Genomic DNA, 15,467 nt, shown 5'->3' on the forward strand with positions numbered 1-15,467 from the left:
ATAAATACACATAAAATACATATAGCAGCTAAAGACATACACGTAGGCTACATACACACTCATGACACATCCAATAAAACATTAAAACAAATACAACAACAAAACAAGCAGAACACCAAGTCATTGCACACTTCCCAGGCCTCAGCGTACCGATCTATTTAAAATTTTGATGGAGGTGGGTACGAAAATGAAGCTGGAGCCAGCAGCTAGTTAGCCTAGCTCAGTATAGAGACTGGAAACAGCTATCCCGGCTCCTTCCTGGAGTCTGCTTGTTGCCAGGCAACCTCACAGTGACGTCAAAACTCCAGGAAGTCTCTTTGCTGCCCCAAGAAACACTTGGTTATACTTTACAAATTAAATTAATTGTTAACTAGTGAGCCTTTGAGGTGCTAGTAGGCAGATTTTGTTACCTTTTTTTGACGTAGCTAGACTAGCTGTTTGCTCCTGTTTCCAGTTTTTATGCTAAGCTAAGCTACCTGGCTACTAGCTGTAGGTTCACACACGAGTGGGGCAGCAATTTTCTCATCTCACTCTCAACAACCATATTTGTAATTATAAGTAGCTTATTTTCTTTCAGTTAAAAATAATGGGATAAGTCTTGTTACATGCACGGGTCACCCTAGAGGTGCGCTGTCTCTGCAGCTTACTGCTCAAGGAGAGCTTTGTTTCAATGTAATCTGTTTTTAAATAAATCTGTTCAGTGCTTATTCAAGATAAATGACCTCCCCAGTCACTCCTCCTTACCATCAGTTTATTCTCTTGTTGTCTCACCCTCCTCCCTCCCTCTTTCTGTGGCTCTGGATAAACTTCCCTCAGCAATTTAACCCACTAGTCTGTTGACCGCTGCACACACGCGCGCACACACACACGCAAACAGGCACTTACGTCAGCGTCACTGCTTTGTTAAGTGTCGTGGTTCAGCGGGCGGCCATTAAGGATTAGGGGGCAAGGGTCCACCATGGTCACCAGGTCAAGGGTCAAGTGTCAAAGGGTCACAGTTGCAGCTAACAATGTTAAATACAATTGAGCCTTGTGTTTGTCTTCACACAGCACTCGCATTGCTCATTGACCAAAAAAATTCTTTGTACCAGTAATCATTTTGAAATTGTTCACCGTTTGTTTCTAAACATGACAACATGTTGTTTCACTTGTGGAAAGACTATTGTCTCATTTCTAAAATAGTTGTGTGTAGCTAAGTCAGAAAAGATGTGATTTAAGTAATTTACTGTTACCAACTGTTTGTTGTTCCATCTATGTTTAGAACAGTGTTTTTTCTCCTAAATTTGATATGGTAAACTGCAGTGATCGCCTCATCACTGCGAATGCCTTTATTGGCCTGGAGAGGGTGTTGATAGCCACATGTCTCTCTCTGCTATACTTTTTGCCACCAGCTGATGCTTTTCACCTGCCAGCAAGACACTTGACTGTTAGACACTGAGGTGGATATCTGGTCTTGCAGAACAAGGTGGTATGAAGAGTCAACCATCCCACTCAAATGCTCAGGTTTTTATGGGTCCTCACCTGACAAGAGTGACTGCTTGAATTTGGGGCTCTGGCTACTTCTTAGAACTCATCCTACATTCGCTCTCAGTAAATGCCATGCTCGCTGCTCCCATACCAGCTCTGCTGTCTTAGCAAGGGAACTTTTTCTCAGAGCTGTACTGACCACACATACTTTACATTCCTCTCTTTTTGATAGCACTCGCCATAGTTACCCAGAATGAAATGAAACAGGATTGCAAAGCCTCTCACAAAGGAAAAGTTAACCGTTGAAGTGCTAAAAAAGTTAATGCTGAGACACACTGAAGTTTCTTTGTGATTAGTGAAGTCAGTTGATTTGATTAATGACTGCAGAGCTTTATTTATACCATATATGAGAGCATTTATTGGATTATAACTTCTTTTGGGTTTGTGTACACACATTTATAGAAACAGTAATCATTAAATGCCTTTTGCTGTACCCCAAATTTAATTTCAAAGGTGATTCAGTCCAAGAATATCTGTTACTTTGAAGAAGGGTGTTACATAGCAATATCTGATCCGTTGTGAACATGCTTCTCTCAGAAAAGTATGTATAGTATTTGTAGCCTTGGCATCCTGTGATAAGGTTGTGTTGACAACATCTGAGCATGTTGAGGCTGTAATCCAGGCACAGATGCAGAACAGGAGTGGTGATGGCACAGGGCCGGTTGTCCCACGTAGGAGCAGTCTTGGCCAATACATGATAAGCCCCTGGGGTCTCGTTTGTTACCAGCTAACCAGCTAATTGTTAGCATGGCAAGATTGTAGTCATACCTCCCACAGGCCAATGGAGCCACCAATCATTTTCCATTACTAGAAATAAGATATGTTTGTTGTTATATATTTTAAATGCTTCATCTTCCTCTTAATAAGCAACAAAACAAAAATTGACCAGCCTCATTTAAAAAACAAAAGAGCGAATGTTGTGTTGAAAATAGATGTCACTGCTGATATGCTTTACACCTTTCCTGTTGCCATATGAGACACCCGAGTCTCTGCTTGCTGCTCAGGACATATTTGCATCTCACATCAAATCTGAGTTCCAGGCAGTTGCATACTTGTAATAACATAATATAGATACCTAACCTTGCACTACCTTGCATAACCTTGCAATAGAGACAGAAAAAGAATTGGAGGAAAGAAGAGGTTCAGGATGGACATTTACCAAAGGCTGCCAAGGCCTGCATTGTAAGAGAAGAGCTTTGTTAAATCGATAGAGCAGAAAGTGCAGACAGCATAATAGGGCAAATAAAAAAAGAACAGAAAGATAGCAGGTAATTTTTCTTAAATGGTAAAAGAGGAGCAGGACAGATGGGCAATAAGGAAGAGTAGGACAAAGATGTCTTGGCAAAACAACAGTGTTACTGTTGTTTGATGGGATATAACATAAAAAGCAGGACTTGTTGTATTGTACGTTATTTGAGAATATCCTATGTCTGCCATTAATAGCTACCTATACATCATAGCAGAAGCAAGAGAATGTGGGACTAGTGTTTAATAATAAACAAAACCTTAGCTTTATTAACATCTGACAGGGGTTTCCACCTATCTCCATCTGCCACACAGGCACACACACACACACACACACACACACACAGACACACACACACACACAACACAAAGGTGTGAAATGACTTAATAGCTTCACTTCCGCAGAATCACCTGTTGTTGTCATTGCTTTGTGTGGCGCAACCTGATATTTCCCTGAAACACTCCCAAGAACCTTCTGTAATGGTATCTTGCAGTTGTGTAATTTTGCCTCTGAATGCTTAGTAAGATGTTGTAAATGTCTTTGCAGAAAGCTAAACCTCTGTTTGTCCCCAGTGGCTTTTGAGAAGCACGGAAATCTGGAAATCTGGATTAATCTGTATGAAGTTTGACTTGTAGATGGTTAAAAATACTCATCATGTACTCATATTCATCATAACTTGTCATACAGGTGTTTATAGACATTATATAATATAGCCTAACCTTTTACAGCCTCAAGGTTTGTGGATAAGTTACAGTGACGTAATCAGATACCAAGAGCTGAGACAACACATTTCAGAATGCCTTTAGTCCATTATGTCACCATGTAAACAAAGCCTGTAAAGGTGTGGTGGTATTTCAACAGAGGCCACCATAAAGTAATTTGTGAGAGTTGTTCTTCTACCCTGGCTTATTAAAGATCATGTTTATAATCATGTTCAAAGCAATTTTCTCTTCCTTTATACATTTTCAAGAGGGCATAAAGATCATTTCATAAGTAAATGAGTGTGAAGAGGTGGATGCAAGGATGGGAGTGAGAAAGGCAGACACTCTGCCATCATCCTACGGTCTTTTATCCTGTCAGTGTTTGTGTCACAACACTGGAGCGAGTTAATACAGCACTGGGATGAATCACCACCTGGCCTGTGCGGTGTGTTGTTATCCAGACACACCCACTCCCAGGAGAAGCCCTAACCTGTTCAGAGAGACACACAACACCGCAGGAGATTAAGTAGGTGCGGTAGCGCTTTGTCCTGATAGATTAGAAAAATAAACAGGCAGGAAGTAAGGGGTATAATGACAGGAATTCTCCATTGGTAATGAAGGGCATTTGTGTACCCACAGGGCTAAATGAAAGATGGGTGAATGGGTGGGTGCAATGATAGATCATATACTCATTTCATTTTAAAACAAAGGTACATTGCTCTGAGAGTAGAAATCGTATTATTGAGGTCCAACTCTGAGTAGGAATCATTTTGTAAGGATGGAGAATATTATAAAGCAGCTTATGTCTGTAGGTGTTGAATTATTCATTGGTAAAATGAGATTTAGTGTTTAGGCAGTGATGCATGGGTACTACAATGCCACAACCTGTCTTTTCCTATATCTTACATCACTCAAGGTCATATCAGCCCACAACAAGCTCTTTACTTCTGAGTCATGCTGGGGAAACAGTGAGGAGAAAAGGTTATCACAGTAGGCTAAGTTATGTGTAACGACTTGTCCCTATGGAGGAAAGAAGTGGAATTTCACCAACTTGTTGTGTAACCATTAATCTTCTTAGTAAACTTATTCAGTTGTACGGCATGCCAAGCGAGAACAAAGACACTGTGTTAGAGACTGTGTTTCCCCTTTTAAGTCAGTTTTAAGTCAAGTGTTTGTGATAATTAAAAGACAAATGAATGGCAAATGCAGCAGCCACAGGGAAACACATTATGCACCTAATAACCAGCTCTAAGCTAGACTGATGTTTTTAAATGAGACATGAAGCACTTTGTAGTACAAATATTCTTTGTGTGATTTGTTTTATTTTGATTGGGAAAGGTTTATTTTAAGTGAAAATGTGAAAATTGCATGCTCTCTCTTTTTTATTTATGATGGCATTATTCGTATTTTTATAAGCATGCTCTTTGTTGGAAATATAGAGGTAAGGGTTGTAGTTATCTCCCGTGTCATCTAATCTACTGCATGAGAGACCCAAAGTCTAGGCAAAAGCGAAAAAGACAGTCTGACCCTGAGTCCATTTCAGGCAATTGAGGAGCCAAATCACCGGTGGTCAACAATTCAGATGGTAGATGGTACACTTTAGCTATCTTTGACAGACGATTTTGGAGAGCCATTAAGTCTTTATCTGTCTGCGGAAGCTGTCTCACTGTGCTGTCAAGGACTCTCTGTTTTAGTCTGCTAAACCATTTTCTATTAGTGAGGTACACAGGTAGCCTAGATACAAGACAACCTGCTGATCCTGTTTTTGGATTCAGTTGCTTCATATTTAATTGTTTTACCTCTTTAAAGGTCCTTTATGTAACATTTAGGAGGTTGTATTGGCAGAAATAGAATATCATTTTTATAGGTATGTTTTCATGAGTGTATAATCACCTGAATATAGGAATGGTTATGTTTTTTTACCTTAAAATGAGCCATTTTTATCTACTATTTTTATATATTTTTTGGAATACTTGATAGTTCTGTGTGTAACTTTTATACTGTTGCATTTGCCATTTATGTCTTATAAAAGAAGCCTTGTTTCCAACAGATAATATGTGAGGATGTTGACGTGGGTTTTTCTGTGCATTGATACAGTATCGTTGCCACCTGAACCAGTTAAGTTATTGTAGAACTGACCAAAAGGGAACTTCGAAAAGCCTCAACAATTTCATTCTTACATCCACTTGTTGCCACACACACAATTTTAGGCCTCTCACTTTTTTAGATTCAGTATTAAGCCTTGAGTTAGTTGTAACCTGCAGCACCAGCTCCAGTAGCAGCAGTAGCACTGAATGAAACCTCTGTCTGAACTCAGCCTTGATGTGTGTCTGTGTGTGTGTGTCTGTGTGTGTATGTGAAACTGGAAACAATGGGTATCCAATGAGACAAGAACTGTAGCTCTGAGCCACCGTTAGTAGTAGGAGGCCAAGAGGGAGGAGGGGAGAGACCCTTTGTGTGTATGTGTGTGCTTGTGTGTGTGTGTATAGGAGAAAGAAAGGGGGGAGGTGTTTGGAAAGACGTGGAATGATGGGTGTTAGTGAATCAGAGTAGGGTCGACGTATGAGTGTGTCTGTGTAGATGCATACATACTCTGTTTATTATGTAGTTGTGGCTTGTGTGTGTGCATGAGAGAACGGGTGAGGGACAGAGGGTAAAGTCTGCTGTATAATTAGTCTGTTAATCCAGATTTGAGCTGTGTTGGAAGATAGGAGAGGCCTGTTTTTAGCGAGACAGAGGTCAGGGAAGCTGTGTCAAATGCTGTGTGATGAATGTAGTTTGCAGTGATTTAAAACTGCATGAAGCCCGGGATAGAAAAGTAAATCCACCTGCTTGAAAGCTTTATCTCTTCCTGTAGGTTTCTCATGATATGTCTCTGGCTGTTTTTCCTTATACCTTGGTCTGCCTGTTTGTGTTTGATTAGCAGTCTTACCAATGCAAAAAGCCGAAGTGCAACTGACTAATTCCTCTTATTTTAGAATTGTTCACTGATTTTTCCTCACTTTCTTTAACAATTTTTTGTTCCTTTCTTTCTGTGTTGTTTATATTACTCTGATTATACTTGATTTGGGGTCATATCTATTGCGTTTGCAGCGACTTCGCAGGTATTTAACATTTTCTCTGAGCTTTTCATGATGCCTCTCATTTGCCGCTCTGTGTGTTTTTGCGGGTATGTGTCACACGAAAACGCGCACATGGCAGATGTGTGTTTCTGTGTAAACTCACACTCTAAAGTGCAGCCACACCCTGCTCATTATGTTCTCAGTCAGATACCCAGAGGAAACTGTTCTCTACTCTTTTCCACACAAACCCTGTAATCTGATGACAGTCATATTCACATTCTATTCATCTATTTCCTCTTTTCATCCCATTTGCCTCCTGCTTTTTCCACATCCACGTCCTTTTTTTTTTAATTGGAGGCAAAACGTGGGTATAGCCCACTTTGAGCACCAGGGGGCAGGAGAGAACCATTCTGAGACCTCACTAGGCCTTTGTAACTTTTATATCCATTAAAATCACAGTGAAGTTTGTTTTCCCTCCATGTACAAGACAGCTATTGACAATTTCATATTCTATTCTGTTTTTCTGTTTATATAGTATATGTATGTCCATATACCTACTTGAGGGGTCATTGTGGTATATAGAAAAGTCCTTAGTTTATTATAGTATATTCTGTAATATAGTTGTAAGGGTTAGTGTAGACTGAGGGGAAACTGCCATCTTTGCCAGAAAGTAAAGGTTTATAAGCTGAAACCAAATAAGGAGAAGCACAGTTTCCTTGCTGTTTACCCTCCTTTCTTATTACTTGTAAGTTCTTCCCTCTGTTTTCACCCTGCTTCCATATCTGTAAACAGTCACTTTATAGTTAACTTTACAACTCATATGCTCTTACAACATTCACATAATATCCCTGCAGGGACTCACAAACTCTGATAAGGTTATACTTTTTTATGGCACCTTTAATCTACTCAGTTATCACTTCTGTATTCCTAGAGGGACTTCATTCCATGTGCGTCTGTTGTTACCTCAACAATCTTAGTGTTTGTTTAATATCTTGTGGCAAAACTACACCACTGGGACTTGATAGCTACTTTTAAAAAATGGATTCTGAATTACTGCAGCTCTTTGGGTCTCTCTCTTCCCTCTCTTTCTCTCTGGGTGCGTTTGGAGAGGCTGATCTTGTGCGTAAAACATCCCTGATATTTGTGGCGCTCCTGGGATTTAGCGAGCATGCCCAGTGCGCCTCTCTCAGCAACAGAGGAAACCACTGGCGCAGCATAGGAGTCATACCAAGCATAGCCTGCGTGTCAGTGCAGTCGACTTACAGCTGGCTGTGAGGAGAACTGACGCTACTCTGTTTTTGCTCTGTATCACCGCGATATATTTACCCGAATTTCATTCAAAAAAAAGTATCTTAAAGTCATTAGAATAACTGCGGGAATCCGGTTTTCGAGCCTCACCGCGGGGTTTTATTTTATTAAAGGGGTTCTTAGACAAACTAAAGTTGGAGGCTGGGCCTTTAGCTTTTTGACCGTCGCTTGAGAGGAGAAGAAAAAAAAAAAGCTGGTCTTTTTTTTTGGTTTGTTTTTTTGTAAAAAAAACCTCGATAAATGCTACTAACGAAAATGGACCTGTTGAACTACCAGTACCTGGACAAAATGAACAACAACATTGGCATTCTCTGCTACGAAGGTAAAGTGAAGGGTTTTGTGCTGGTTTGTGGGTGTTCTACGGTTGTTTTTTAAAAAAAAAAATCTCCGAGTGGTCGCTGCCGTTACGCTGTGTGTTAACGTTAGCGACGTCGTTGGTCGAAGTTTTCAACTCAAGTTACTTTCTACAAACGCTAGCTACAGAGAGAAAAGTCGAAGGTTTTTTTTTTTTTTAATACGCGTTGAGTCATTTAATTCCTACACGACTCACAAGTATCGACTGAAAAGTGCTTATGATTTTGTCAACGGTTGGAACCTTGGACAGTGTATGGTTGGAACTTATTGCCAACGTCCGTTCCATGGAACGTAGTTACCACCGCTAGCAACGTACTCCGCTCCAGTTTCCACTTTGAGCCGTGCTAAAACTTGTATTTGTTCGTAATCTCTCAAAACTGGAAGTGTGTTTCATAAGCCTGCCTTATCATTCCTGTGCTATTGAGCGCTCCTCAATGGGAAGACCTGGCTAATGATTGAGATCAAAGGCTGAATAATGGACTCTAAGTCAGTCCTTAAGGCACCTCTTTTCTGTCATTTTAGTCACTAAGGGACATATTCTGTGGATATTTCACATTGTATTAAAAACTGTGCAAAGTAACAGAAGGAGGTTTGTTTATAATGACTGATTTGGATAAATTCTGAGCAGATTATTTCCTGTTTAGGGAACTTTTTCTACAATTCTCTGTCTGTATGGTGTTTGTTGATCATTTTTAGCAATCATACATGTGTAATAGGCTACTTTTCTGACATATTCTGTGTTTTATTCTCATTGTTTCATTAGCTCTTTGGTTGTTTTAACTTTTCTAATGCAGAATGAGTCTGTTTATCAGAGAGTGAAGGTTCTGTGAATATAGCCTCTACATGTACCTTTCTTCACACAAATTAACCAAATGCAGAGATATAGACTTGCTGTGTATATTTTTAAAAGTTTTCTTACACCCCTTAAAATATCAAGAAGCTTTGGCGACCCCTAGTGTGGGTCCAAACCCCCAGGTTGGGAACCATTGCTGTAAACCATGTGTGGGATTCATTGATCTCCTCCTACGGTTGACTCACTCCATTACTAGCTGCTCAGTTATTCTGACTTTCTGCTCTCTATTATTCATATCAACCTCGTGCATTCCTGTCATTGTTAAATGTGTGGTTAAATGTCTGGCCTTAGTTGAATCAGAGTCTGAGGAAGTCTCAAGGGTTGACACGGTGTGTTTAAATGATTTGAACCTTGTAGAGTAAATTTGCATTTGACAATAATAATGAAAACTTTATGTATGTAGCACCTTTTTTAAAAAACAGAGTTTACCAAGTGCCTTGGCAGACAAAGGAAAATAATAGCCCTAATACACAAAATATAATTAACTATAAAAAATAATGAATACCAAAAATGAGAGCAGAGTATAACCCATAAAAAAAGTCTATTAAAAAAGTGATTTAAAAGAAGTCACTGATTTATCTCTTTAGGCAGGTCGTTCCAAAGTCGAGGGGGCCCCGATGGCAAAAGCACGGTCACCTTTAGATTTAAGCCTCGACATTGGAACAGCCAGAAGGGCCCCCACCTGAGGATCTAAGGCTGCGAACTGGCTCATAAGGGGTCAACATTTCTGTTATGTAGCTTGGGGCCAGAGCCAGACGTACTTTAAAAGTCATCAGTACAATCTTAAAATCAATTCTAAAAGGAACAGGGAGCCAGTGGAGAGAAGCCAGGGTTGGGGTGATCTGTTTAAACCAGTAAGAAGCCTCACTGGAGCATTTGAACATTTCTCTTCTCTTCGCAGTTATTTTCTAGCATGGGCAGCATAGGATTTCATGTTATGTCATGAACGCACAGAGCAGGATCTTCCATGTCTTAGCAAAGAGACTGACTTTGGGCTGGTGAAACTCCTGTCCTCTGCAGTTACTGCTCACATGTCAGGGGTTGTAATATCATCCAGTCTTTCTCGGGGGCTAAATACAGGTTCCTTCCTGTCGCTCTGCCCCTTGATTTCTACTGCAACACGCACCAGCTCCAGCACTAAAACAAAACCTTCACAAGTAGATCAGGATTGTGAACAGTAAAGAGTTGTTGAAGGTGGGGACTGATGATTTATTTCCACTCAAGGTTGACTTAAGCAAAAGTACAAAAACTGCAGCAACACAAAGGAAAACATTTTTATGAGAAACGGATCAGCAGTCTTTCTTTTCATCTCTTCTCTCCCTCTGCCGTTTATTAGCAGCCCCTCTCTACATGTAACACAATGAACTTGTAATAGCACTCCAATTAAGACTGAGATCAATTTTTCAGATTTGCAGAGAGAGTCAGAGGGGCTGTTTGGCAGGTTGTCAAGTACCATGTTATAGGAGCAGGTAGAGGGAAGATGGGTTTTTGGGTTGCACTTTTGTAGTTGATGCTTTTTCAGGAAAAAAGTGCTGCTGTAATTCCTGTTTGACAAATGTCAACCAGTGCCATTTTGGTGACATTTCAGACACAGTAAAGCTCCCTTTTCAGTGCAGTGAGGGTGTAGCAGATAAAACTGCGACTGGTCTGGCACTGAATCCAATGAGAATTTGCGGTAGACCGATTAATCGTCCCCGGTCGATGTCTGCGCTCACGAGGCCGATAAACAAAAGATTTCTTCAGAGACTCTAGAGGCTCTGGTAGAATAGGAAAGCTTTATACAGGACTTTTCTTTGTTTTGATGTCTGCATTCTGTATCGACCGTCGGCAGCCCTGCTCTCTAAATATTGGCATCGTCCATTAAAAACCCATATCGGTTGACCGCTAATCAGAAGGGTTTTCTGTGTCACTGCAAAGCTTCATCTTTCTCAGGTTTCATCCTGACACAGTGAAGAAAACTACAGGAGTGAAGAGGGGAGTACTTTTTTGTGGTATTTTTATTCGTGTATATCCTTTGGCTGTCTGTTTTTAAGTGATGGGTTTAAATACAATGCTTCATTTCTATCTCTGGAAGCACATCTCTGCAGGACTAGCACTTCTATTTTTTTCTGGGTGTGTGTGTGTGTGTGTGTGTGTGTGTTGTTTTTAGCTGACTGAGCTCAAATCTGACTCCATCATGTGCCTCATGATAAGAAAACAGAGATAAAAGAACTGGGAGAGCCAATCAGTAAAAAGAGTGAATGAAAACCCCTTCATGTTGAAACATGTTGAACCAAGATGAGGTTGGAGGAGCTTTGTGATATTGTGAATCGTTAGGCACGAGCACACATACTCGAATACATTCCCAGACCAATACACACACACAGCTTATATATATGTATGTACATGGTACCATATGGTTTTATTCTGAGTCTTAGTCTGAGGTACAACGAAGATCAGGTGGGTTTTTGGAAGGATGTGAAGTGTCTCGTACAGCAAGGACCCGTCCTGTTGATGGTTATAATCACGTGTAGGACTTGACTTGGTAGCCACATCATGTTTATCTTCTTTTGAACATTTAGGTTTACCCCTTCTTTCCTGATAGTCTCTCCCGCCTTCACTTTCCACCCCCTTTCCATTCCTCCCCTCCCCTGTCCCTTCCACCTCCCTTCAGTTGATGTTGTATCACTTCCACCTTTTTGACCAATAGGCATGCTCACTGATAGAGACCCATCCTCCCGCTCAACTCATTAGTGTAATACAATATAGGTGTGGCAGCCACTGCTGACAGTGACCCTGAGGAAGACCTGTGTCGCTCACAGCGTGTTGGTTATTGTAAATGCCTATTGCCATGTAAAGTAAAGGCATTTTAATTTAGCCTCAGATCATATCCAAAGGGGACTTGCATTCTATATTGTTGATTGAGACCATATGTCACCCATGCAGTGAGCCCTTCACAAGCTGGAACAATGATCGTAATTCCAGTTAGGCATGTCACAATAGCAAATGTAGCAGTCGATACCAATACCAGTGAAATGTCCCGATTCCATTGATAAGAAATGACACTGACACTAGCTGTGTCTGCTGCTGTTCACTCTTGCTTTACCTGGTCTGCGCTGGTGAAATAAACACCGTATCTGCGCCACAGACCATCGGGTCAGGACTAATTGATTCCCCTGTACCTACGGTTAAACGAGTACCATCATGCTTTCAAAACGTTGGCATCGATTTGGTACCGACATATCAGTTCTTGTAACATCACCAATTGCAGCTGTGTTAACTGGGTTATGGTAACACTGATTCTCACCACAATTTGTCTGACACATTTTGGTAATATACTAGATAAGTGAAATTCATCAATAGTATCTGTTCTTTCTTATGTCATGTTATGACATATAGGAAGTCGTTTCAATAGACCTTTTTCACAGCAGCCCTTTTTCCATAACATAGAAGGGTAATCACAGCTGTGACCAGTGATCCATTTAGTGTAGCAGTGCTTTTCCAGTAAATGTACAACAGTAATAAAAATGTAATAAATGTAAATAGCAGCACCCTGACTCTGTTTGATCTGAATGGAACACAACCTTAACCAGTATCATTGGTATAAATCACATCTAGCATTACCTTGTTGTTCGTGCAGCTCTTGGTTGGTGGATAGATGTGTGAAAAGATGCTTCTTCTGGGAATTCGTGATAAGTGGAATTCGTATGCACGTATGACAGATTGCCATTATTTATCAGCAGGAATGAGTGGATTTGGCCTTGAAGTTACAGCAATGAGTGCATATGACGGCAGGCAAAGAGGGCTGCAGTCAAACCATGTTGTCGTCGATGTGTACACAGCGAATCTCTACATTCCCCGGTGTGCCCTTTAGGTCCCAGCACAACATTAAGAGCATCATTGTAACACTGTTAAAATAACTGACGAAGGACGTCCATTGATTTGCTAATCATGGCGCCATATTCTGGACATGTGCAGCTTCTGTAAACAGTTACTGATTGTAGACTCCAGTCTCCTGCAATACCACACCGACTGATTGCTCCCATTTAATGTCCAATCATTTTGTTTCCCAACCGTATTAAACTGCGATGTTGGTTATAATTTTGGAAATGATTGTTTTAAGGCAGCTGCGTCTCTGTTTATGTATTATATGACTTCCCTGCAATGTTTTAGCACTCTGTCCCTCTCTTTTTCTATTCGTCTATCATTTGTCATTCTCCCTCCAGCTCTCCCCTTCTCGTTCTGTAAAGCTGCTAGCAGTTGTAGGCTTGGCAGTGAGGGGTGCAGGGTAATGCTGACGGACTCTTTTTGCTGCTGAGCAGGAGAAAATAAACCAGGTTGAAAACCTCCTCAGAGCCACGTACTTTTGTCAATTCCTCTCCCTTTTTGTCTAACTTGCTCTCCCTTCCTCTTTCTGCCAGAGATCAAACCAATCTAACATCCGGTTTAAAAGTTCAGCTCCCACAGACAAGAACCTCTGTGGAAGGGCTTTTTTTGTAAGTCCTTTTAAGTATTTAAAGCTTTATACCTCTATGGACTTAATGAATAAAAGCAACCCAGAGGAGCAAGTTCAGGTTACTGAGAAACCCAGCCAAAAATAATCACTTTGCTGCTTTGCAGAGACAGAAGAGGACATGCTCGGACTCATCTTTTTTAAGTATCTGAAGTGGGAAAGGAGAGAGGGAAATGGAGAGATAGAGAGGTTCACCTCCGTTTGTAATCCAATCTCATCCTGATTCCAAGCTGTTTGAAGTTCTGTCAAGAGAAATAGGCTTTGATCATGTGGACCTAATGAACTGAAAGAGCAGAGAGGGGAAACGATAGAGTGGAGTTTTTACTTCTGTGCAGCAGCCTGCTTTCCACTGATTGTCTGCTGGTTCGATGAAATAAAAGCATTTTGTTCTTAATGCACTGAACAAACATGTAAAATAGATATGCTTATAGAGTGCAGAACTTTGAGTAAGTGTTTCTCTTATAGCTGTAGTTAATTGTCTTGTGTGTAGCATAGCTTGTCTTCTTGTCAGTGGTTGCGTGAGTACTTGGCTTCTTTTCTTCTTCCGGTCTCTTTTGATTTGAAGATAAATTGCACAGAAGACAGGATGGCACTGGTGTGGGTCCTTTCTAGCATTTATATCCTGTAGTTGTATGTTTTACTTTGCCTTACGCATTTTACTTTTAAAAGTCCATCGTGGATGAGAGCATGTCTCACACAGGTTCGTTTTTGATGTAAATCTACACACAGTTTCCAGTTTATTAGGTTCCCCTAGCAGGAAATAATATTTTTTGTGGAAACTGCTTCCCAGACTACTCCCTCAAAATGAAGTTGAATCATAATCTCAGGTTAACAAAAACTGATCAGCATGACCTTCATGAATGTAGGATGTATTGCAGGGCTGCATTAGTTTTAGGTATGTGAACCTACCTGTCACCTGAGTATGATGTTGGCCAAACGTCTTATTTGTTTGCAGGGAAATTGTCAAAGACTTACCCTTTGTTGAGCACTCCTGAACCCCTAATATGCTATTATGTGTCCTGGATCCTGATTGGACAGTGTGGTGTCACAGTCTCCCTTCTTTTATTGCCCTCCTTCTGTCCTGCCAAAAACAATGATGTCACCCTTGTTGCCATGGTACACAGTGGGGCGAGCACGAACATGCCAGAGAGCGAGGAGAGGAGCTGCTGCTGTGTTTGGGAGGCCATGCTAAAACTACGCATACACAGAGGAACAGTGGAGCACTAGAGCACACATTTTAATACATTACAAAGCCTGTGTGTGTTTGTGTGAGTACTAGGGTCTTCTGAATGGCTTAATATATAAATTCGATAATATATAGTAATATTTTCAGATCGGTTTAAACTGATTGGCACCCATATTTTATGACTTCATGAATCCAAAAGTCATTGTTTCCTCTTAAAAAAGAATACCATTCACTGTGGTTTACATGAAACTCCTTCTAAGTGTGTTCAGCATTACCCTAATGCAGTTTTCATCCATATGATTGACATTTCTGAAATTAGAAAAATCCCCTGAATCAAAACATATAGTGTATGTATAAGTAATGTCATTTGGAAGGACAGCAGAATAATGTTTTTATTTTATTCTGCAACACCAGAAACATACATATAATCAACACTGCAGCAGAAGCAACCTTGTTGCATTGCACGGGGTAATATTAGTGTTATTTCTCAGGGTATGAGAGTAGTCAGGGTTTTGGTCTAGGCTTTATATTTTGTTTGGGAAATGTCAGACGGATACATGAGGCCGAAGCAGTGGAAAGTCCCCGTGCTGAGACAGAGCCAGTGGTAGTTTTCCTGATTCTCTTTTGCTCTTACTCCCACTCACTGACTGCTCTGTAGGCCTTCTGTACCAGGACAAGACTGGAGGAAAGTCGAGAGACAGACACACAGAGAGAAATAGTTCACACACACACACACAC

The 15,467-nt window shown here is 40.7% G+C and overlaps 1 protein-coding gene across 2 annotated transcripts in view; it reads left to right on the top strand.

Annotated features, from left to right (window-relative positions):
• vgll4b (vestigial-like family member 4b) overlaps nucleotides 1-15,467 on the top strand; it is a 43,486-nt gene that overhangs the window by 9,865 nt on the left and 18,154 nt on the right. Inside the window, exon 1 of one of the 2 annotated variants that reach the window (XM_035662879.1) lies at nucleotides 7,752-8,166. The exons of the other annotated variant lie outside the window; for it this stretch is intronic. Within the exon in view, the coding sequence (XP_035518772.1) occupies nucleotides 8,085-8,166 (82 nt within the window). The 5' untranslated portion in view covers nucleotides 7,752-8,084. Of the gene's footprint in view, nucleotides 1-7,751; nucleotides 8,167-15,467 lie in introns of those variants that run through there. 2 annotated transcript variants of the gene reach the window in all.

This window comes from Morone saxatilis, unplaced genomic scaffold (assembly GCF_004916995.1).
Source record: "Morone saxatilis isolate NCDOM2014 unplaced genomic scaffold, NCSU_SB_2.0 Contig18, whole genome shotgun sequence".
In the NCBI taxonomy this organism is placed as follows: Eukaryota; Metazoa; Chordata; class Actinopteri; family Moronidae; genus Morone; species Morone saxatilis.